General features: G+C 53.5%; 1 protein-coding gene across 6 annotated transcripts; it reads right to left on the bottom strand.

The window, feature by feature from the left end:
- Positions 1–54: 54 nt before the first annotated feature.
- TJAP1 (tight junction associated protein 1) lies at positions 55–24,194 on the bottom strand. Of its 6 annotated transcripts, XM_082848301.1 has the most exons (11): positions 24,039–24,194; positions 23,433–23,524; positions 7,555–7,652; positions 6,765–6,890; positions 5,110–5,138; positions 4,207–4,368; positions 3,932–3,998; positions 2,783–2,890; positions 2,598–2,681; positions 1,599–1,833; positions 55–992 (listed from the first exon to the last, which is right to left on the bottom strand). In XM_082848301.1, exons 4-11 carry the CDS (start codon positions 6,861–6,863, stop codon positions 733–735), a joined length of 1,044 nt encoding a protein of 347 aa, XP_082704427.1. In that variant the 5' UTR covers positions 6,864–6,890; positions 7,555–7,652; positions 23,433–23,524; positions 24,039–24,194; the 3' UTR covers positions 55–732. The 6 variants fall into 6 exon arrangements, with proteins under 6 accessions (XP_082704427.1, XP_082704422.1, XP_082704423.1 ...); XM_082848296.1 differs by having other exon boundaries at positions 55–1,833; XM_082848297.1 differs by lacking the exons at positions 23,433–23,524; positions 24,039–24,194 and adding an exon at positions 13,361–14,051 and having other exon boundaries at positions 55–1,833.
- Positions 24,195–24,389: the final 195 nt, after the last annotated feature.

Raw genomic sequence — 24,389 nt, 5'->3', positions numbered from 1 at the left:
GAGAATAAGGGCAGAAGGAAGGTCATTAATAGACAAATTAGGCCATACCAGTAAAATAGTTTTATTTAATTTTAAAATAGTTATTGATGTGAAAATTTCCCAAAGCTGGGAGTTAACAGTCTAAAGCCAAGGTTGGGAGTGGGACCAGGATTCACCTAGAACCCAGCTTGAGGGCCCTGAATCCCACCCTCTACTCCCTTCCAGAGGGAGGAAGGAAACAGCTGAGGGGAGCCCTGAGTCAGTCCTCTCTATCATCCCCCCGAGGGCCTGCTGTGCCAGGCCCTTGAAGGCAACAGCTCGTGCAGAGGATCTGGGGGGAGAGGGCAACAGGTGAAAACTGAAATTAGAGGTTAATAGTCCCAATGACCCTCCTCCCCCCACCCCCCTGCCAGATAAAAATAGAAAATGGAGGATATGAAGGGAGGATGGAGGATAAACACTGATGTAATAACCCCCTCAGCTCCCCAGAACAGACCAATTTGGGCCGACTGGAAGAAAGGTCATGAGCCCCAGCTGCATGTTACCTTTGGAGAATAAATATTCCAGGAGGGAAAAACCATGAGGCAAGCTGGTACCAGTTACAGTCAGTGCAGCGAAAGGCCTGGTGTAGCCTGATCCTATCTGCACAGGGAGCAGAGGCCAAGGGCTTGGGCTAGGTGGGGACCCTGAGCTGCGAGGGTTGAGGCACCTTTGCAGTCCCCGTGCAGCAGTGGCAGGAAGGCAAGCAGGGCCCTAGTTGAGCAGGTTGCCCTGCTCCTGGGCCTGGGTCAGGCTGTCCTTGCGGTGCAGGTGGTGCACCCCCATCCTCTTGGGGCTGCGCTGGGGGCGGCTGGAGCTGGGGAGTGCCCAGGCCCTGCCCTCAGTGCGAGGAGTGCCAGGCCCCTCCTCTGTGCCACCATCACTGGGCAGCAGGCTCTGGCGCTCTTCCTCGGGGCTGATGGGCAGGTTCAGCTGTTCCTCTTCCTCCTCTCTGGGAAAGCCAGGGTCAGCTTCTGTTGGCAGCAAAAGCCCACTTTCACCGGGTGGGGAAGAAGGTGCCTGCGCCTCCTCATCTCTGCCAGCGGGACCAAAAGCAAAGTGGCGCTGCAGTTCAGGGAGCGCATCACGTCCAAAGGCTGTGCGCTGGGTCACAGCGGCTGGGGGCGGAGTGCGGTCCACAAATGCCCGCTGCCAGCTGGCTAGCAGGTCCTCCTCGGAGCTGGCGGAGCTGGCTGGGGCACTGAGCCCCGGGGGGGCGGGGCTGGGCTGGTGCTGCGGGGAGGCCTGGGCCGAGGCAGGGCTGCTGGGCACTGGGCTGGGGCGGGCTCGCTCACTGCCCTCCTCCACCAGGCTCAGGGAGATGGCCTGGCGGGTGGCGTAAGTGCAGTTGGGCAGGGGGCTGTTGCGGGGAATCCGCACCTTATCTTCAGAGAATTCTATCACCTTGCGGCCAGGATACAGCGGGTGGGGTGGAGACGGGGTGGGGTAGGGACTCAGCTTCTCAAAGGCCGGCAGGGACATCTCCTCCTCTGGGGAGCCCCCCACGGTGCCCAGAGAGCAGCACTCCCCATTGGGTTGGGGGACGGGGCTTCCCGGAGCTGGGCAGCTGGCTGGGTCACCTGGGTCACTCCCACTCATATCCACGTGCACAAAGACATCCTCAGCCAGGGGGTGCCCGGCGCTGCCTGACTGGGCCGAATTGAGCAGAAGAGACTCCGGCTTCTCCAACACGCGGGCAATGACCGAGGTGGGCACCACAGCCCCTGGGGCCAGGCTGGGGGCAGGCCCCGGGCTGGTAGCCTCCTGACCAGTGTGCAGGTGTTTCCGAACCATGTCCTGTAGCTCACAGGGCAGCTGGGGTAAAGGAGCGAGAGAAGGAAAGAGAGACGTGAATGAGCCCAGCCTAAGACAGCTTGCTTCAGGGCAAATATGACGGCTGCCACATATAAGGTCCCCCGTGTGCTGGGCACTTTGCTATCACCTGTTCCGCAGCACACAAAGGTATATCCTCATTTTGCAGATAAATTGAGGCTCGGTAGTGATAAAATAAGTTGAAGCTTTTGATTAACACAGCCAGGATCTGAACCCAGAACTGGTGCTAAGGCCCACATGCTCTCAAACGTCTAACTTCCCCATCTCAGTGGTAGATTCTGCCCAAACCAGACACAAGCTTGAGAATCAGTATTGACCAGAAGCCTTAGAAATACCTCCACTCCTTCTGTAGGCCCCATCAACCTTGAGCCTGAGCGCTGGGGTCTAGGGTTTGCCCCTTGGAGCAAGGGCCCCTCTCAATTATTCTTATGGCCCATACCTCTGGCAACCCCCTCCTTCCTGCATGGGATCCGGAAATTGAGATCCTCTCTCCCTGTCTCTGTTCCAGAAATACCAACAGGGCCAGTCCCCACTCTGCCCCTAGTGACGGGCCCTTGACAGCATGCAGGACACCAACCAGCGGCTGAGCTGACTGGCTTCAGAGGACACAGGGAGGCGAGGAGAAGGCAAAGCAGAAAGCAGGGAGCTGAAGATATGAGGAGAGGACAGAGAGAGGTGTAGAAACTGGAGTTGGAAGCATCCTAACAAGGGCAGACGGGCATTGGCAGGGAGAGTGCCCCACTCACATCAGCGAACTTGTGGTTACGGAAGTGAGACTTGTTGCACTTCAGGAGCTGCACAGCCAGGTTGCAGTCCAGCCGGTACCGCTCCTGCGGACACAGACGCAGTTCAGAGCCCGGCATAGCCCAGGGGAGCAGGGCAGGGCCAGGACATGGCAGCACAGGCAGGGAGGCCCCCGAGGTGACCGTACATTGAGCTCCTCCAGCTTGTTGATGGTGTTCCTGGCGTCCAGCAGCTTGTTGGTCAGCTCCACGATCTCCCAGTCCAGTGTCTTCCTGTCCATCTCAGCCTTCTTGATCTGAGGCACAAGACTCACAGTGAACCCAGCCCACACCCCAGCCAGCCCTTTCTCCCCTCCCCTCCCCCTCTTCCCGGCCCAGAGACACAGGAAGCCACAGGTGCTAGGGCAGCCAAGGCACACAGAGACAGACGATGGACAGACAGAAGGAGACCAGACACCTCTCCTGTAGTCCAGGCTGGCTGTGGGGAGGGGGCTCTCTGAGCATGACTGACAGCTGCCCAGGCCGGGACAGAGCAGTCTAAGAGCTGCCCGGCCCTGGAGGGCACTCAAGGGGCTCTACACACCAGGCGAGGCAGCTGGTACCTGAGAGGCAAGAACTGTGCAAACCCAGGGGCTGAAGCCGATGCTGCCTGTGGCTGTTTCCAGGATCAGGTTGGGAAGCGGGAGGAGGTGGGGAGTGGGGCTGCGTGGCGGCTCGGGGTGCCTGTGAGATTATCTAGTTGAGAGGGAGGGAGCTGCAGGCTCAGAAGCAGTCTTCTGATCTTCAGCTCATGGACTGGGTCCACAGGCCCCCTTCCCGCAAATGGCCAGGGCTTGCTGCCCACTGCAGCCAAGAAGCTGTGAGCATTCAGTGGTGACATCAATCAGTAACTCTGCCCAAGCCAAGAACAGGCTCCCCAGCTGTCCCCCAGGAGGGAGGCACTGACTGCTGAACAGGCCTCACATGAGGAAGAGGAAAGGAGTGGCCAGAGGGCAATGGCCGGGCCCCAGCAATCCCAGATCTCAGCTGAGGAGGAGGCGAGGGCAAGGGAGAAAACACACAAACTCAGACGCAACTGCAAAAATCCAGCTGTGGCTAAGAGAGGCCTGAGAGGAGAGTGCGGCAGCAACGGTGGCAGCATGAGGGAAGACGAGGAGAGAAGAGAAACAGTGTGAGCATTAAGACAGTCCTGACTCTCACAGCACACTGCGGGCCCCTCCCCACCACGGCCCACCCCCTCCCCGAGCCCAGGGCAGGATGGCAGTCCCCTGGCAAGTCCCAGCCCCTGCTATCCTGTGAGCACAGCGCCAGCCAAGCTGCCCTCCTGGACAGATTACCAGCGTATGCAGCTTGTCCTCTAGCTCCTGGTTGGTCCTCTGGGAAGCTGTGTAACTGTGCTGCAGCCTGTAGAGGGACACAAGGCAGACCCCTGGATCAAGATCCTGTTCTTCAGACCCTGCTCATCCCCTCCTTCATAAGGGATCTTGGGCAAGTGCCCCTCCCAGAACTTCAGTTTTCGCATCAGAATCAGATGATCTCTGAAGCCTCTCCGGGCTCCCTCCTATGAACAGGGAGATGCGTGCATGTGTGTCCCGGCCCCTCGTTCCCACACCTGCGGAACTTGTCCTTAAATTTGTCCAGCTCCTCACGGCTCTGGCCCAGCTCCAGCTCCAGGCAGTCCTGCCCAATCTCCAGCTCGCGCTCCAGGGCCTCAGTGCGCCTGGTGGCCGAGGCCAGGCGCCGGCGAAGCTCCTCATTCTCCTGCTGCAAAAGCCTGGTAGGGTGAGGGGTCAAGGGCAGAGGGGCATCAGAGATAGAAGGGCCACCCTAGAGTTCCAGGATGGATTCAGGAAGGAAGGAGTAGGGGTGACGTGAGAACAGGTAGCTGTGGGCAGGGGACTCCTTGAGATTCAGCCTGAGTCTGGGGCAGCGTATCCCATAGGCCTGCTGGCCCTGAGATCACAGCTTGGCTGGGAGGGGCAGAGGGGATGGGAGAGGACAGTCTGCCCCCCTCACTGCAGAAGAACGAGAAGACAGAATTGCAGGGGCTACAGTTCCCAGTCTGTCTCTGGTTACAGCCCAAGCCAGCTGGCCAGCAAGCCACCAGCTCCAGTTTCCCCACTGCACAATCAGGCTGCTCCATTATTCATCTTTTAGAAACCCAGCCCAGTGCTGCCCTCCTCTGCAGAGGCCTCATGTAGCTGACAGAAAGGGCTGCGGGGAGGCAGCTGGCACAGGAGGGCCAGGAGCTGGGGAAGGGAGCTTTGGCAAGAGCAGGCCTCTCAGAGCCATCCACCTCCTTGATGCCAGGTCCTCTTGGAGCCCATGGAATAAACCTCTTTTTCCAGAAGGAATGTCCCAAACTTCAAGCCTCCTTCCAGAGTCCCTAAAACACCCCACCCCAACCTTTACCTCTACCTAATCCAAGGAAAAGCCCAAATGAAACAACAGCCTCGCCTGCAGCTAAGAGGGGCAGAGTTGAGGCAGGGCAGGCTCTCGGGCAGCAGATACTCACTTCATCCTCTCCGTGTCAGTCAGGGGCTCCTGGGCACAAAAGAACAGAAGCTTGAGGCTCAGCTCTGGACCACTGGCCTCCTGCTTGTTCCCCACCCCCTCCAAATAGCCCTGGAAACGGCCATGTCTGAAGCCCAGAGACACTCACAGCAGAAGTGGGCTGCGGGGCCCCACAGATAGAGGCAATCCAGTAACACCTGGACCAGCCTACTCTCTCCCATGCCAACCAGATTCCAGCCCTCACCCTTATCCATACTAGCTCCAACCCCTCTTAATACTAGAGCCAACTGCAAATGAGCCCTGGTACCCATGCTACCTCTCCCAGGGCTAAAGAGAGCCTCTCAGCTGTTCACTGGGCTCCTAGTGGGCCCTGCAGGCACAGCCAAGACTTTCCAGAGAAGTGATGAAGCCAGGCGAGCTAGAGTAGGGTTCTGAGCTCTGCCAAAGCCCTTCTGGCCCCCAGGGCAGAATCAGGCCCTCACAGAGGCTTGGGAAGTACAAGCACGTGGGGGAAGGAGAGCCTCTGGGCTAAACCTGACTGAGACAAGTAAAGCGTCCTCTGCTTTCACCCTCCTGCCGCATCCTCCTCAAGCCTCCACGTTGGTCACGAGCCAGAGCTCCGCCAAGCGCAAAGCAGAGCAGACCCGTGCTATGACAGGAGGGAAACGTCAAGCAGCATCTGATTGGCCTGACTGCCTCAGGATGCCAATCACAGGCAGGACAACGAGGTGGGTGGCCCAGACCATGGACTTGGGAGCCACTGACACCTGGATTGATCCTGTTGTACCATACCCTGGTTATGTTAATCTTGCTGAACCCTAGTGGCCTCATCTACAAAACCAGGGGAATGCCCAGTGGGTGGCTCCTAGCACAATATCTGGCCTTTTAATTTAATGTTTCCTGAACTGAAAATGGGCAAGTCATGGGTGGCATTTCTGCCGTGAATGTGACCAGAGTGGGCCATGGTATGCCTGATGCTCGGCACGTGCTGGCCATCTCTCAAGTTCTTTAAATGTGTTTCACGCACTGCAACAGGATAGAGACATGGAAGCAAGATGAATAAACTGCAGCACTCGTTTCCTCCTGCAGTAAGCTGAACGAGGGAGGAAAACCGACCTGGAGAATGCTTTGCAGTTGCCTGAAGAAGCCCTCCTAAGAATCTAATGCAGTTCCGAGCAGGGAGCACGTATTTGATAAGTGTCAGCCAGAAAAAGGAAAGCTGGAGGAGGGCCTGACTTTCAGGGACAGCAAAGAACAGCTAGTCTTGGGGAAGTCGCTGGAGCACTGCTTCCTAATGGCCCCCAGAGGGGCTGCAAGTTGAATGGCTCTGCTCCACCAGTGGAGGACCAGAGTCCTGGCCTCTGGGCAGGTTAGCACCCCTCTATCGGGTGGGCTGCCTCTTGCACGAAAAACAATACTGCATGGGATCACTTCTGCTGAGCTACATGTCCTGGACACATGGACGTGTGTCACAGCTGTCCCCTATGAGTCTACATGGCTGCCACCAGCACTGCTGCAACTGAGAGCCCAAGTGTGTACCAGGAATGCCACACCCTCACCCCAACTGGTGGGACCAGATGTGCCCTCAGGACAGCCAGAACCCCGCCTCAGGGGCCTGCATCTGCCAGCCAGGGCAGGGGCACCACTCTTGCTGACCTCCTGCTCGAGCTGGGAGCCAGGAACTTCCAGCCGCAGCTCCCGATGCTCAGGTGGTGCCTTCCGGTAGGGTTTCTTAGCAGGGGCTGCACTGGTCATTCTGGGAGGTGAGAGCTCCTCAACCTGCTGAGGGGAACAAGGAAGGAGGCTCAGAGATGTGGCAAGAGGCCTCTGAACTGAGAAAAAAAGAGGACATGTAGGAGCCACCAGGCAGGCAGACAGGCCTGGGCTGCTGCTGGGGTCATTCGAAGGGCTGGACTCTGGTGTGTCAGTGCCCATGGGTCAGGGGCGTGCTGGATGGGGGCCCGGGTCCAGGGGGAACAGATGAGAGGAAGCCAGGGTTCAGGGACTGGGTGCAGGGAGTATGGATTGGGCCCGAGGAGCAGCCCACCCCTTGCCCCTGTGGGCTCGGAAAGCAGCCTCAGAGAAAAAGCTGCTCTCCAAGCACCAGTTTCCTCAACTCTAAACTGGGTTGAGAATGCCACCAATTTCACAGGGTTGTTTTAACGATTATGTAAAGCACTAACAACGGTAGCTGGCACTCAGGAAATGTTCGATAAATGTTAGCTTTAAAAAAAATCGTAACCAGAAAGTAAGGGTTTGAGATGCGTTCCCAACCTGAGCTCCTCCAGGGGGTCACCAAGCTTAAGGGCCTTCAAGGTCAAGCCTCTCTGGCCTCCACCACTCTTTTCACCAGCCCCCACCAAGAAGGGCTGCCTGCTGCCGCCTCACCTGCCAGCCTCCCCAGGAGGGAACCCAGTGGGGGGTGCAGGCCTCAGCAGGAACATACCGTCCGTCTGTCGGCAGCTCTCTCTGTTCCGCTGTCCAGGAGTCAGCCCTCGGCTCTCCGCATCCCACAGCCCCGCCACTTCCTCTAGCCAATAGCTCCTGAAACCAGAGAAGGGAAGAAAGTGGAAACCAGGTGTCAGCCACCTGTCTGTCAGTACCCGCCAGGGAGAGCTGGACAAGAGTGGAAGCACTGGGCTCCCCACGAAAGCTCTGTCCAGGCCCAGAGGAGACACATGTGTGTCTGTGTGTGTGTTCATGGTCTCAGCTTATCACATGCCTGATTCCGGGATAGGCCTGGTCCTGTCTTGTCCCTATCCTACCTCACATCTGTCCTGTTCATCTCCCGGGCCTCTCAGAGTCTAGAAACAGCTAAGAGATTTGGGGGACAAGGGTTGCAGAAGAGAACACCAGGAAAAAGCCTAACAGAGGCTCAAGAAGACGCTGGGGGAAAAAGCTCCTGGCAATGTTTCCAGAAGGAGCCCAAACACCTAGTTCTGTGAACAATGGTGGCGAACAGACTGTGTGATGAGGAGGGGTAGGTCCAGGAGAAAAGCAGAAAAAGGAGCATTTTAGAGCAATGATGGTTCTCGACCAGGGTGATTTTGGTCTCCCCCACCCCCTCCTCCCCCGACCCCTGATATCTGGCAAACGTCTGAAGACATTTTTGGTTGTCACACCAGGGGTGGGTGGTACTGGCATCTAGTGGGTAGAGGCCAGGGGTGCTCCTAAACATCCTATAAGGCACAATACAGCCTCCCACGACAAAGAATTATCAGCACAAAATGTCAATAGTGCCTAGGCTGCAAAACCCTGTGTAGAAAGCCCCAGTCTGGGGAGCTGAGACGCCTGGCTTCCACTGGGCTCAGTGGTGTGTCTGACACACAGTGTGGCCCTGGGTAAGTCCTTTCCTCACTGGATAAATCTGTCATCTGCACAGAGGTGGCTGGACTGAGTGACCTCTGAGGTCCCCTCCAGGTTCTTGGGGTTCTGACCTCTCCCCCACCTGTAATGAGCTGGGCTGCAGCATGGGGGCAGCAGCCACCACAGGGACCAATGGAGGCAGTAACCTCAGGTGGCCTTCTGGGCATAAACAATCTCGTGGCCGCCATCCACCTCACCAGAGCTGGGGCTGAGGGAAGCCTTGCGGGCTAAAGCGTGTGTTCCTGCTGCTGGGACATGCCCTGGCCACGACTCCTGTCATATTCCAACAGGGCCTGAGGCAGGAAGCACCGTGAGGGGGCGGGGAGGGCGGGAAGCAGGAGTGGCCTCCCTCCTCTGTCTGGGCAGTCTGGCCTCTGGTGTGGGGTTGTGGGGCTTGGCAGCAGGCACGAGCCGCCACCCCAGCCCTTTGATAGTGAGGCAGAGTGGGTCCCCACAGGGCACTTGCAGCAGGCTGTGTCGGGCTGACTCCACGTGCAGGAATCCGGGCAGGCCTGAAGGGACAGCACATTCCTGAGGTGTAGTCACCCCTACAGGTTCCCCAGGGCTACCCTTCCGGTGGGACCCTGGGTGGGAGCTCCTCCGGCCCAGGGGAAAGGCCCAAAAAGTCCCAAGCCAGCCTGGGCACCTGGGTTCTGATCGTCAGGGGGTCTCAGCGTGGGGGTGTATATGAGTTACAAAAGAGGAAAGAGCCAAAGCTGCAGGAGTTAAGAGATACAGGTAGCCAAGAGCTCCCGGGAAATCCAGAGCTGGCTTCTGCCTTCTCCCCTTCTCTGCGGAGAAGTCAGGTCCCTCCTCCCTTCCCCACCTGCTCCCTACTCAGCTCAGTAGCCCTTTCTCCTTGCAGGCCCCTTTATATATACCCCCTCTATTCTCAGCTTCTTGTCTTCCCTATTCCTGCCAATGCCCACACTGTCCTGTAGGTACTGGGACACCTGTGTGGGCGGTGGGTGGGCAGGGAGGACACTGACAGGCCCAGGTAACTGGTCATTCTACCTGTGAGGAGAGAGCGGTCTCACTCCATACCCTACTGGCCCAGCTCTAACCATCACATGTCCTACAAGCTCATCCTGCCTCATCTTGACCTCACGGCCCCACAGCACATATTCCCAGGCTTTCATGGCAAGATAATCTGGCTTGCTGAGGGGACAGACAGTGTGGATGTGGCTGGCAGTGAGATGGATCGTAAGTGCAGGCTCGGACTATGGGATGGATGGTAGTGGTGACGGGAGGTTCTCTCTCCCAGCCAGAGAAAACTCTTTTCGTATGTGTCAGAGTCACAGGGAGGGAAACGACTCCCAACTGGGGAAGCAGAAGACAATGCCCACTAGCGAGACAGTCGACCAGGGAGCCTGCAGTGACCCCAACACAAGTCCATGAGGAAAAGTCCGTGCCGCCCCCTGCCCCATGTCCATAAATTCCAGTGCTTGTTGGGGCCCTGGCTCCAACTCCTGAGATCTGCTAAGCACCCCAGATCCAGCCCATAGGGGACCACAATTCCAGTACTGAACAGGGACTCGATGCGCCTGGCAGGCTGCTGTCCCTGACTGGAAGCACTGCAGGGAAGGTCAGACCCAGGAGTGAGAGCAATGCCAGGTGCACTGCAGAACAAAGTAAGAAGCAGCTGAACAGCAGGTCCACAAGCTGGGAGAAGAGGAAAGATGAGCTGGAAGGCAGCAGAGTGGTCCCTCCAGGAAGACCCAGCTACTAGATGCAGCCTCCACTGGCCAGATCTCCTTCACCTCAAGATTCCCAGGTTGCTTTGGAGTGCTGCAGCCCAAGGAGGACTCCCAATGCCATGTCAAGAAGAAGAGGCCCCCAGGGAAAGCTGGACAACTCAGAATGTGCCATGCGCCACAAGGAGCAAACAAGGCCTTTTGGGTCCTCTTGGCCTCTGGATGCTGAGCTGGCTCCAGGGCACCTCCGAGAAAAGAGTCTTCTAGAAGTTCTAGAAATTGACAGGGAAGAATCCCACTCCCATCCCTCACCACAAACTACCTGAGCTTCAAGGAATTGGACGCAGATGACTCAGGATGTGGGGTACCAGATCACATGCTGGGTTTGTACTACAAGAACAGCTGTGCTCTGGGAGAAAGGCTGAAGCCTAAGTTAAAACCCCTGGCTGACCCAGTCTGGTCTGCAGCTCCTCGGGCTGGACCTGCAGGCACGACTGAGGAAGACACCCAGAGCAGCAGTAAACCCTCCCATCTCGTGGAGGTGAGGTGAGAAAGGAAAGCAGCTCTCCTCACTGCCCCCACCCCACCTAACTCCTCCTCCTCCTTCCTCTCCTGCATAGTATTCATTCTTCAGTTACTCAGAATCAGTTCAGAGGACAGACTCAACCCCCTGTCTGCTGGGGCGGAGGCGTGGGGGGGGTGTTGATAGCTTCGTAATTGTCATGTTGCAATCTGCCAGTCAGCTCAGGCCGCCTGTTACCGCCTGCCCTGCATGAAATACCTTCTCTCTGATTACAGCCCACGGGGCATGATTAGCTACCTCCAGAGAACAAAGTCTACTTTCATTAGAAATGGGACTCGGCATGCACAGGGAACCTGCACTGTGAACCCACTGAACAGCTGAGCAGAGCATGTATCAGAGACAGATACAAGGAGCGATGTGTGCCAGGAGCTGGCTGAGCAGTGTCCTTTAATCAAAGGACAAAACATCTGCCAAGCATCTCTCTCAAACCAGGAGATGGGACTCCTACCCACTCCCCTTTGTGGATACGGAGAGTGTGGGTATGTGACCTGGGGCCTCCATCGAGGTCAGGGACGCTGCTGGAAGCGGAGTAGGATAAGGAGAAACCTCTTCAGAATTCAGATTATCTCCAAACCACTATCCTCTCTCCCATTCCCTGCAAACACCCACAGAGGCAACAGCAAAAGGTTCAATTCCAAGAGCCAAGGATGCCCTGTTACTTCCCTCTGCCATCCTTTCTGTGGGTCTGCCCAAGGGCAAAGTCACCAGTGCAGGAGAGGAAGGGAGGTCCCAGCATCCAGCTTTCTCTCTGCTCAGGGCTCAGAGGCTACCCCCTCAACACTGGCCCAGCAGAGGGAGACAGGATTGAATCCAAAATAGGTCTGGCTCTTTGGCTTTTCAAACTCTGCCCTCCCCCACTGGAGGTCTCCTCTAGCTCCCAAGCTCTGCACTACCCTGTCCACCGGCCCAGTTCAGCTGCCTGCCCAGAGACACCGCCTGCTTCCCCAGCTCCCCACATCACCCACACTCTCTTCAAGAAATTAGGGTCCCAACAGTTCCTCTGGGCTCAGACCATTTCTGAACTTACTAATGTCTCTCTGCTCCCAGCCGTCACTGAATCAAGCAAGTGAAGGACCTCAAGGGGCCAATGAACCCAACCTTCTGAATCAGGGAAGGCACACACCTCACCACAAAAACCATTAAAGCTCTTCTTTCGTAATTCACCCAAAGAAAGTCAAATGGACGTTAGCAATCACTGCTGCTTTTAAAATGAAAGGAAAACGGCCCCTTTTCTGAATACTCCAGCTGTGCTGTATGGTACCTTAACCCAGCAGGATATAAATAAATAATAAAAACAAATATGGGCCCTTCCTGAAGCCCCTAATCAACCGCTAAACAGGAACATCTGATCACAGGGACTAGCGCCTCCCCTGCGGAAATCGTCCTCAGCTGTGAGCCCTGATGTAGTCTCTGAACACTACAGGCCTGGAGGAAGTTGCACCTCTCAGGGCAGGACATACTCCTGCCGTACATATCTAGCTGCTTCTCAAGCCTCTGAAATCCAGGCTCTGCCTCCAGCTGAGGCCCAAGAAACACAAACCACCACCCTACAAGGGCCAGCCCTATAACCAGCAGGGGCCCCTGAGATTGCCCACAAGGACCGCCCCCCCCCCCCCCAGTCAGTATGGCTCCTCTCCACCTCGACTGTCAGTGAACAGCCGCACAGTGAGCCGACCCGACCAAAGCAGGCTGGGTTCAGCCTTCCCCACACCAGGCCCCCAGTTTCCGGCACAGCTGTTCCTGAGATACCTAAGCAAAGCCCTCAGCGATGCTGGGCGCGTGGCAGGCAAGCAGCCAGCAGAGCACAGGTGGGGCCCAGGCAGGCTCTGCTCTGGGCTGATGACAAGGCTGGAAGATGCCAGTCTGTGCCCAGACCAGCCCTGCTGCCCCTCCCCCAGGCAGGCCTGTCACCCCTCGGGGCAAGTTCAACCTCACCCTCTTGGGGCATGCTGCCTGCGGCCCTGACCTGGCCCCCTGCCCGCTCTAAGCAGAACAGACTGACAGGTTTTTAAAAGCCAGAATGGGTGGGAATTATTGTGCCCCAAAGTCATCCTGAGGCCTCAGAACTAGTGCTGGTGACCTGTGAGAGCTCACCTGGATCCCCACCTGAGCAAATACCTCAAGTCTATCCACCTGGCCTCTCATTCAAGCAAACACTTGACAGGAACAAAGGGGCTGAAGACTACTGATGATGATGATCCAAGCAAACCAACCCCCACCCAAAGGGAGGGCCAAAAAATCCCCAGGATCATAAGCAGCACTTGACCTTAGTCCCCATGCCCGCTCCTAAGGAAGCGCAAAGCGAGGGTGGCCCTGAATCAGCCCTCCACTCCACGCTCCTTCTGCTCTCCTGGTCACAGCCAAGCCATAAAGCCCTCCAGCTTGCTACCTCCCTACTCAGGGTCCCTACACATCCACGCAGCACCTACCCCCTCTCTCATTTACACACTTACACCTCATGGTCACAGGCAGCTCCCTGCCATCTCCCTCCTGGCTCAAGGGAAACAGAATCCACTTAGAGGACCTCCAGGTCTCAAGTTCCCCCATCCAGCCCACCCCACCCTGCACTGCCTCCAGAGGCTGGAGACGGTGTCTGTCTACAGAGTTACCCGTGCAGAACACCAGGGAGCCCCGAGCAATCGGCCTTCCTGCTACCTCTGGAACCCCCTTCTCCTTTCCAAGCCTGGAGGGAGGTGGGAGCTTGTCGGGGGCTTCTCCATGGCAAGCTGAGGCCAAGGCCTCTCCTAGGCCCACTGTGGAGTCCAAAGCCAGGTCCTTCCCCCTCTGGCTGAGCCGCCCTTCCCAGCTCTTTTAGGTTAAAGTCCCCGTGAAGCTCCAGACGTGGAAGGCGGTGGGCGGACTAACTCCACCCACTCCACCTCCCAGAGCCACGGTCACCAATGGGAGCTACATCTCTAGTTCTGGGCTCCAGCTTTCAGTTTAAGTAGTTTCACTCTTCTGCCCAGGCAATTTCCCACAGCCAGGCCAAGGTTTTTCTCAACTTCCCCACCCCCAAGAAGAACCTGCAATTGATCCTAAATTCAATTCGTACCCTGAGATGAGAATAATGGCGACAGCATCTTCCCCTCTTTTTTTTTTTTTTTTTTTTTGGCCCCGCCGCAGGCCTTGTAGGATCTTAGTCCCCGGACCAGGGAATAAACCCAGGCCACGGCAGGGAAAGGGCCGAGTCCTAACCACTGAACCACCAGGGAATCCCCACCATCTTCCCCTGTTGATAAAGGGAGGAAACTATCCAGTCTAGCAGAAAATTCCCTTCCTACTCTCGTTCCATCTGTCTCTGAGGCGTGAAACCAACAGTATGGTAACTGAGGGATGTTCTCAAACTCCACGGTGCTAAAAGCAGATTAAACAGAAATGCTAACCATTCTGTTTTAAGGGAGAACTGATAGCCATGGTACTAACTAAAGGGAGAAGGAGGGGCAGAGTCCAGCAGCAGATGGGCAGGTGCCCATGCACAGCCCCACCCACAGCAAGGAGACTGGGAAAATGGAGGGAACTCAGTAGTAAGGACAAGCGAGCAGAGGAGATGGCATGATGTAAGCAAAGGGGAGAAGGCACAGGCCGGGGGAGGAAGGGAGAAGAGAGGCATGGCTGGCGGCACCCTCAGCTGGCCCAGGTCAGACTCACAGGGTTAGTGTCTTCTCCCCAACCAGCCAGCTCTCCTGGTTAGCACGGTTAGCGACAGACTCATGGCAGACGCCCTCCAGGCACTCCATACAAACAGACAGCTTGGTTTGTGAGCAGCCCAACTCCGGAGCTGCAAAGAGAGAGCAGAAGGATTGCCAAGCTGCAGGATGCCTGAGGGTACACACTGCACTCTCCTGACAGGGACACTCCCCCAGACTTACCACCAGACCCTCAGGGGCTTTCTCCACTCTAGAAAGCATGCCTCCTGAAAGTATAGCAGTGAGCCCAGCTCATGACCCCAGGGATGGTCAACAGAAAGAGAGGACTGCCGTATTGGAACGGGGCACTGCTACCAGGGGGAAGCTCCTCTGTCTCACCTATTCCCGGAACATTGCTGCCAGGCTGCACTAGAGCCCTGAAAACTGCTTGTAAGAACAAAGCCACCCACAGCTGCAGCTGCCACCTAGCCCAGGCCTGTGCCAGCAGAGTTCACCCCACCACCTCCCACGGGCTCCAAGGAAAGGGGCTAGGAGAGAACTGGCCCAGGGACCGGAGGCTGCAACAAGAGCTGCATGGAAAGCCCAGTACAATGGGGCAGTGTGCACCCCAGCCAGCTGAGCCAGTCAAAGGAACGGGTGACACACTGCCACCTTTCAGTTTCTGAAAGGGCCAGGGAATGATGCTTCCCAGTGAGCTGGCGCCAGAGGAACCCAAAGAGCAAGGATAAGGGCTATGCTACAGCCAGGCTCCCCAGACCCTGAGAGGGACTACCTCACCCCCTCAGAATGAGCAATGCCCAGAAAGGCTAGCGTTCCCACAGAGCTAGCCCAAGGAACACTCTTTCCTGAAAGCCTCCAGAACCACCTAGGGGAAGCGACACACCCCGGCTTTGAGATCTCAAGGCAAATGTGCCACAGCAGTGGAGTCCCAGAGACCCCCACCCAAGATGTGACCCCTGGGTCAGCAGGACAGGAAAGCCCTTCTGTCTGAAAGGCCTGCAGATGATGAGATGACTCGGGGAAGGAAGGGGAGAACAGAGACCACCCTGGCCCCACATATGGGCCTGGCCTTCTCCCAAGCTCAGGCCAACAACAAACACAGGCAGGAGAAGCCTCCGACAGGCTTCCCAACTGCCTCCTCACTGGGCTCCCCGCATCGCTCTGACAGCCCCAGAGGTCAAAAGGCCATGAAGGGTGAGACAACCATCTAGCAGAGAAGATGACAACTCTTCCTGTGGGCTCTGACCTCTTCGCTGGACTGGCAAGGAAGCATGGCCACGGGCAGGCTACCTTCCGAATCCTCACCACACACACACACAAATAAATAAATAAACACCAGCTGGGTCTGGTTTGCTTTTGAAAGGTAGAGCAGCAAGTGGCCTGGCTAATCCAAGGTTTCAGGAGCTAGAGGAGACTCTCTGCACTAAAACAGGGGTTGAGAAATCAGGTAATTCTACTCCCTTCCCAGCCAAAGATGAAAGAGGAGTGAAGGAGAGAAACACGTGAGGCGAGAGTGTTGATGCCCGCATCACGCTTGCACCCATCCTGGTTCCCACTCAAGGGCACTCCTGCCAGAAAATTTCATCCCAGAATAAAAGACAATCCCTCAGAGATAAGCAGGGTGCCCGCTGTGGCAAGAGCCTCCAGGAAAGTTGGTCCATCCTCCCAAGGAGCCAGCCCCCAGGAACGCACCAGGCTGGGCAGGAGGCTGCAACCAGGCTCCTCAAAGGCTCCAACAGGGAGGGACTCACTCCCACCCTCACCCCCCGGGGGTTAACTGTTAGGAGGGCAGAGCAAGCTGGAGAACAGTATGTATTACTATCGAGTTTTGTTTATTTTACAGGCGATACACCATGGGGAATGTCTGGAAGGACACAAAAATGATTAGAAAGATACATGATAAATGGTTAACAGTAGTTCCCTATCTTTGGGAAAAGGCTTAGACAGGAGCAGTGGGGGAAGAAAGGAAAGGTCTTTTTACTTTACTTTTAATTTTGTATACTTTTCTGTATGGTTGGTATTTTAAACGAGGACATACATTATGTTTATGATGAAAACATACAGCTCCTCAACAAATGGACAAAATCCCTCCATCTGTACTGTGCTTTACCATTCTGGAAGTGCTGTCCCTTCCATTATATTTCCTTTGATCCTTATAGCCTAGTGAGGCCCACGGAACAAGTGGAGTTCTCCCATTTTGAAGCGACAGAGAGGACAAGTGACCTGCCCAAGGCCACAGACACACTGGGACAGAACCCTCCATATCCAATTCCAGTGCAAAGCCTGGAAAGCTGTCTTCTCCAGGGAGCCACAGGAAAGCGACTACAATTCTGCCCTAATTAAAGACCCTCAAAGACTTCTGAGATTGAATTCCCCACTTGGCTTACCTGGGAAGGTGCAAAGAGGCCACTGCTCAGTACCCAAGGCGATAAGCACAGAGTTCTATCTCTCTGGTTGGCTGAGTGGAAGCACAGGGCTCTCGGGTCTAGGCTGACTTCCCAAAAAGCAGTCCCTACCCTCAGGGAGATCCCTGCCACAGTTTACTGTGAGAGCACAGAAGCTCTTCACAAATAGGAGGCCATGTCCTTTATAGATTCCAAATGTCACCTAGTAGACAGTTGGCACTTACGAGATAGACCAAGGAAAGTTCTCACTCTTCTACTCATGGACTCAGTCCCTCTGAAGCCTAAAAGCACACAACACAATCCAGTCCAGCTGGCTCACCCAATCTCCTCTCAAATCTGCTTAACATACAATGCAGCTTATTACTCCTGCCAAGATGCCATCAGGAAGATATGCCACATTGCAGTGTGCACCCCACACCGAGGGATGAGGGGTAGAGCCCGGGGAAAACTCCTTCAATCCACTTCTGCCTGCTGGTTTCATCCTTTTAGTTCATCTAGGCACTAACAAGGCTGTAGTAAGTCCTGGTTGTGAGCATGGAGCCCACCAAGACAGGACCAGTGATACAACAGAAAAGCAAGCAGGTTACAGTGGGCACTAAAAGGAGCTTAATGAATAACAAAGAGGATGCCAGCAACCAAAGACCTTTTAGAAGATGCTAATTAAGCAAGAAAATACACCTGTGTGTACTTCGATTCCTCTTTTAACTCCTTCCTGCTGGCTTAGGGATGTGTGATTAGAACGTAAGGCTGAAAAGGGAGACAGCTGAAGCCAAGCACCTGGAAGATCATTTAACCACATTAACTCAACCCTGGAAAATAATTAGTAATGCGATTGTTAATACTATCACCGTTTGTTTATGCAGGACCTTCCTTCCTGAGGGTTCAAAAAGCTTTGCCAGATAGATCTTATCTGCTTTAGTCTGAGGAAGGACTGGGTTGGGTCACACAGGAACCAGAGCTGCTCAGCACCTACTATGTACAGTCTAACTAAATGCTCAGCCTTCAATAAATGACCTTGCCCCTAAGAAGCTTCAAAGAAAGATCTTGCCCCTAGATGGGGAGAGACAGGTTAACTGCCCCCCTGCATCATAGTGTGATGAGTGCTCTGAGAGCAAAGAGGAGAGGCACCTGGCTGGGGCAGGGGTTTTAGGACCAGACAAAAAGGTTGCCCTCCCGAGAACCCAGACAAATCTTCCTCTGATTGTAAACTCACACTGGAGCACCACCTGGCATTATACAATTAAGAGGTCTAGACTTCTGGAAACAAATTCCTTTGGTGTTTGTTCAGAACTGCTGCCCGAAGAACTACTCCCATCAACGATACCAAAAACAAAAAGGCAAAGAATGGACAGCGACCCTTAGCTTCCACCCCATTTCTGGGGAGCACCTGAGTTAAGCCTGTTCTGTGGCACAAGAAGATCATCGAAGCCGTAAGAAAACTGGGACAAGAAGTCTGGCTTCCTCAATGCCTAGATGTGTTCCATCAGCTTCACCCAACATTTTTCAGTCTACAAAACACCGGGGAATATGGATCATCAAACATGCCATCCAGTCATCCCCAGCCTTAACTATTGGATTGACCAAAGAGTTCGTTCGGGTTTTTCTGTACCATCTTACAAATCCACCACCTACCCACCCCCACCTGTACCCACCAAGGTCATCATCAATCTCGCATGCATGTCACAGTCCATCAAAGGAGTTGTTTCAACATAACAGATGGGGAGAAGGCTCAACAATCTTATTTTGCACACTGATGCTGTACCCAATCTCACCTCTTTTGTTGCTTCATCACAAAAAAGGAGACTCTCTCAATTTTACTCCCATCTCAGAAATGTTCCTGGCTACCTGGCAAAAATCAAAAGGCTTACTCTACCTTGAATAAAAACAAAGCCTTTTCTTATCCACTGAGTTTTCCAAAGTGGGATTCATTCATTTAACAAATATTTACTGAGTATCCTTCATATGCCAGGCACCTTGCTACAGGCTGTGTACTCATTATCTCTAATGCTCAATACTCTTGCAAAAAAGGTAATGTCACCTTCACTTTATAGGGGACAAGACCAGTGATCCTACTGGTTAAGCAACTTGCCCAATGTCGCACAGCTGGTAAGGGGCAGAGTCGGGATTAAAACCCAGCTCCAAAATCAGACTCTATCTACCACATTGCTCACCCCACTTCCAACTCCCCTCACCCCCACCCTCCCAGTCTCCCCTATCTCCCCACCCCCACCCCATGATCAGGGAGGGTGCCGCCTCTACAGGGTCAGCTCAGTGAAAGAGACAGACAGGTAAACAGAGGACTCACCACACAACACGGTAAGTGCCAGGACAGAGGTTCAAAGTGCTGTGGGGACCAAGAGGAAGAAAGGAAAGCAGGGAAGTCTTCTCATCGGAGGAGACAGAGAAGCTGGGTCTCAGGGGATGAGCAGAGCTTCAGAGACAGAGGTGAGCATTATGGAGAGTGAAGTGCACAAGCAAGAAGAAAAAAGTAAGCGGATGTCTAGAAAAGGTTCAGGAGCAGCAGGAACCTCAGGAGCAAGGAGATACAGGACAAATGAAGCAGAGTGACAGCAACTCAGGCCAGAGGGTTGAATTTAATTTGGGCCAGAGTGCTTTTTGCATACCACGTTAAAGAGTGTGGACTTTATCCCAAACAAGGGAGAAACCATGGCCTTTCTAAGGGAAGAGACTTGGTTTTTTGTTGTGGGTTTTTTTTTTTTTTTTTTTTTTTGCAGTACGCAGGCTTGTGGCCTCTCCCGTTGCAGAGCACAGGCTCCGGACGCGCAGGCTCAGCGGCCATGGCTCACGGGCCCAGCCGCTCCGCGGCATGTGGGATCTTCCCAGACCAGGGCACGAACCCGCGTCCCCTGCATCGGCAGGCGGACTCTCAACCACTGCGCCACCAGGGAAGCCGCAGAGACATTGGTTTTTTTCCTAGGAAAATAATTTTTAGAGCAGTGGGGTAGAGTAGGGAGAGACTGCCCACATTTCATTCATCTGTATGCACCACAGCATTATAAAGCACCTCTTATGTGCCCTGCACTATCCTAAATGCTAGAATACAATAGTAAGACAGTATCTGTTCTCAAGGCACTTAGAGTCTTGTGAGAGTCAGACAAGTAAACAGGCAATTACAATGCAGCCTAAGTGCCAAAATAGAAGTAAGCACAGAAGGACAGTAAAGGGCAGTGGGATCCCAAAGGAAATGACATTTAAACTGAGACCACAAGAGCAATAAGGAAGGTAAAGGGAGTCTGGAATGTCTGCATTCCAGACAGCACGACCAGCTTGTGCAAAGGCCCAGAAGCTACAGAGAATGAGATAAATTTAGAGAGCTGTTAAGAGGCTGAATCCAGGTGAAGAAATGAAGGCCCAGTTTACCCACAGGTCCTCGGCACTCAAAATATGGTGGTGAGAAGGAGGTGAAGGGATTCGATTCAAAGATAATACATGAATATGGGGTGTTATGAGAAGAAACTGATTTAGACAACAACAAAAAGAAAATTCTAAAGGGAGAGAATCGGCTCAAAATCTATCAGGCTTCACCCTGAAGTTCAATCATTTGCTAAAATGTGACCTGAATCTAGAAAGTCTGAGGACTTCTACCAAAACACAAAGGTGTACTCTACGGAGATAACACGTTTCAGCATGCTGACTGAAGCACGAGTCAAGATAAAGCACATTATCCTGAGATATGTGGCTCCTCTATTGATGGAGGAGGGGAGCAGAGACTCACAGATGCTAACTCTCAAAATCACACATGCCACAACAGACAGAAAAGCTCATCACAGGGCTGCGGCAGAATTCCCAGGGCAAGTCCTGAGCCCCCGACACCAGGCGCGTGCCTACCCTGATGGCAGAATGGAGAGTCATTTACTGAAGAAAAAGATGGACCCCGAGGGTGTGTTAAATAGACAGGACATGACTCAGAAGGAGGGGAAGAGTAAGTCATAAATACAGGGCAAAGGAAAGCCAGTCAATCAACCCTTGGGTACACCTCTGCCCCAAGGCTGCACACGGGTCTCCTGCCTGTTAAAAGGAAAGAGACTGGGCTCGGCAACAGGGCCTTCCTCAACAACATAAGCTTCAGCAGAAGCACATTTACTTTCCATTTTCCTCTCACGTTAGAGGGAGGGAGCTGTCTAAAATGCCACATTTTCCCCCCTGTGTAGTTTGCTACTTTTTATTTTTAAAAGAAAGATGCACCCAGACTGTCTATGAGTTTAACACTATGGCTACTTCAACTGCTCATGTCAGTAATCATAGTCAGATTGAGCCTTATATTTACATCTACATTAACTAACACCCACACCCACACCTTTAATGCATGCTAAGAATGGATCCTAATGTAACTGTCTGCTCACCCAACCCAGCCCAAGGTTTTCCAAAGCACAGTCACCAAGTTGAATCACAGAGAGTCCAGATTTGGCTAACATGGCACAGGGCGCTCCCTCACCAATCCCTGCATCAGTTATTATCTCTGAGAGGAAGGAGAGAGCTGAGATGAAGAGCTCAGCTCCTAAAACATTTTTTAAACAAACAAAAAATATTTTACTACAATATGGGTATACATCTAACCATCATTACAAGCAAACGAGATACACATTGCCAGTAGGCATATTTAAAAGTTAATTTCATACCAGATGCAAAAAAAAAGGCTCAACTGCTGAAGCCAGATTGCCTGGGTTCAAATTCCAGCTCTGCCACTTACTAGCTAGGTGACATTGAGCAAATTACTTAACCACTCTGCACCTCTATTTACTCATCTGTAAGATGGGGATACTAACAGTATTAAATTACTTCATACAGGTAAGGCACTTACAATAGTGCCAAGCACAAAGAATGTGCTCAATAAGCACTATTATTATTATTATCACTCAACTGCAAATTAGATAATTCTGCAGCCTCACAGCTTCAAACAGGAAATCACTGGCATTTAAACATCACTTTAAATAGCTTAACGAGGATATTCTCACTACACACAAAATCTATACTATCCAAAAGCTGTGCCTCTTCTTAACATCAGGATAGCAGCTCAAACCAGTACAGGTCCTCCACAGAGAGACACCAAGTTCAATCATGAAGCAGAAATTAGTGCTGAGATCTGACTAGTATAATAACAACAAATACATATTGCGTGTCAGGCACTGTTCTAAATACATTAATATACTGACTTATTTGACCCTCACACAACCCTATGAGATAGGTAATCTTACCATCCCCATTTGATTGATAAGAAAGCTGAGGCATAGTGAGCTGGGCAATTTCTAAAGGTCACAGAGCTACATATGGCAAAGTGCAGATTTGAATAGGCAATCTGGCTCCAGAGTCAGTGCTCTTAATCTCTATGTGCGCTCACCACACTGTCCTTGCTGATCGCAATTTCCTAGGGACATCCACAAATTGTTCGCAGAAAGAGAAGTTTCTCAACCTTCTAGAAATGAAGTCACAGCTAAATAACACCAGTTCTTCAGATACTTGAAGGCACTGAAGCTAGTCTAGTGACAGTGATTCGGATTGGTCTGCCTGGAGTAAGCCTTTTGCAGGCAGGGATGGGGTGAGAGTGGGGAGCAGGAGATGGTTAGTGCGGAGTCCTAGATCAAACCAGACTTGCCAGTCCAATCATGGAGCAGATGCTGGCCCTGAAACAGGCTCCAGTAAGAAGCATGCTCCCAACTCTGGCTTGGGCATAACCACAGGGCATCAAAGGAAGTGAGGACCATACTCACAGCACTCTGTAGCTCCCGACCCCTTCTCTTTTCTCCAACCCCAAGTCCACTATCTCTCAAGCCATGCTTAGTTTTGCTAATGAAACTGATTTTTTTTTAATGTGGTTTGATGGGAAGAATATAAAGGAAGAGAAGAAAACTACCAGAAGAGAAAGGGGCAAGTTTTACAATCCTTTCCTTTCATCACCACACTGGTCCAGGTTGTAAAGCAGCTCTCCAAAATCAGGTGTCTCAGGGACAGAATGATGTGAAAAATGTTCGCAGAGCTTTACCCCAGTCAGCTTGACCTCTTACCATAAACTGACCTGGGTTTCTCCTCCTTGATCCCAACCTGCCTCCCGCCCTTCTCTGACCCCACCTACCCACCAAATCCACACCCCCAAAGAACACTAACAAGCCCTTCTTACCAAAAGAAACGATCAAAAGAGACAGACATGCTGCAAGAGTGAATTCAGGAACTGGTGACAGCAGGTACCTAAATGGTTAGTGAACACCACCAGAAATTTGTTTTCTTATGACTCCCCACCATCTGACACCCACAAGTCTCCACTTCCGGCAGGATACCAAACTGAAGATGTGATGGGGAGATCAAAGAAAATACAGTGAGCATGAATGCACTGCTTGTGACAGGGATGTGTTCAAATACTTTCAGCCTGATCTCTATGCTCTTGCCCACGTTCGCCTGCACAGGTGAAGGCACACACGGCTCAATTCTACACCCAACTCTCAAAAATCAGCGTGAGATCTAAGGAGAACATTAACTTAGGGACCACAGGCAAAGGGCAGCCTCTATAGAAGAGTGCCCTTCTCAGATTAAATAATTTTCAGCATCACTCGTAGCCCATGCATCCTGCTCCGCTCCCAGGGAGCATGCCAGCCTGTCACCGGAGGCCACCTTACCCGCTCTGGGGTTGAGCTGGGGCAAGTCGCTACCTCTTCTTCTTTCCAAGTATTGTGATTTCTTCCAGTCCCTGGGGCCCCTGAGTCTTCAGCTGAAATTGGGGCAGATGCTGCTATAAGAACTGTGAAAAGGCTGATCTAAGTCTAGAAGATGGTCATTTGATTGGCTTTAGTTCCCTCTTTACCAAACCTGCCCAACGTCCTTCAGGTCTCTCTTCCCCCCTTCCCTACTCTCGTCCTCCACGGAAAAGACCCCTTTCCTCTCCCACCGGCCTGGTACGGTCGGGCCTCCGCCCCACACTCCAGGCTTTTTACTCTCCGCTGAGAAGTTCCGCTCCAGTTCGTGACTCCGCTTCTCCGGGGCTGCGTACCTACTTCTGGTTGCCCCGCCTCGGATCCCCTGCCCCAGGGCTACCACTGGAATCTAGGCCCCCTCCCCTCCATTCCTATCGCCTTTTTTTCTCTCCGCCTCCAACCTTCCACCACTCCATTTCCTCTTCTTAACCCCGGTGCTAGTCCTTCCTCCGCCCCAACTCCATGTTGGTGTCCCCATGATCTCCTACAAGTCTAAACTCCCGGCCCGACTACTCCAATCCCACAACAAACTTTCTGCCGCTGCCCACTCCCTTCAGACCGCCATCTTGCCGCAGGGCAGGCCGGGTAGTGGTCACGGCCGCGGGAATCCCCACGCACTAGGCGCCGTGCGTCATCGGGGGCGTGGTCATGGGGGCGTGGCTTCCAACTGGGGAATAGTGGGGCGCCAGACAAGGTGGAAAGACGGGGAACTCGTAAGAGCAGGCTTTGGTGGCCTGGCAGCAGAAGAAGGAAGGAGGTGTCAGGAGCAGGGCGATAGCGAGAAAAGTGGGGAAAGATTCTGGTATTCAAAAAACAAAACCAAAAAAGACTGGGGGGAAACAGCACAAAAATATAGTGAGGGAGTTGCAGCACTGGTTCCCC

The sequence above is a fragment of the Leucopleurus acutus genome, assembly GCF_964270905.1.
Source record: "Leucopleurus acutus genome assembly, chromosome: 10".
In the NCBI taxonomy this organism is placed as follows: Eukaryota; Metazoa; Chordata; class Mammalia; order Artiodactyla; family Delphinidae; genus Leucopleurus; species Leucopleurus acutus.
Note: the sequence above shows the minus strand (reverse complement) of the source record. Positions and strands in the feature narration are given on the sequence as shown.

Bases quoted from the DNA above. Each gene is read 5' to 3' on its own strand.
- TJAP1 (XM_082848296.1), bottom strand. From the start codon at position 6,863: ATGACCAGTGCAGCCCCTGCTAAGAAACCCTACCGGAAGGCACCACCT. The intron at 5,139-6,764 runs GTCAGCAAGAGT...TTTTGTGCCCAG, and splicing joins GCTCCCAGCTCGAGCAGGAG to GAGCCCCTGACTGACACGGA. The intron at 1,834-2,597 runs GTGAGTGGGGCA...CCTTTACCCCAG, and splicing joins GTAACCACAAGTTCGCTGAT to CTGCCCTGTGAGCTACAGGA.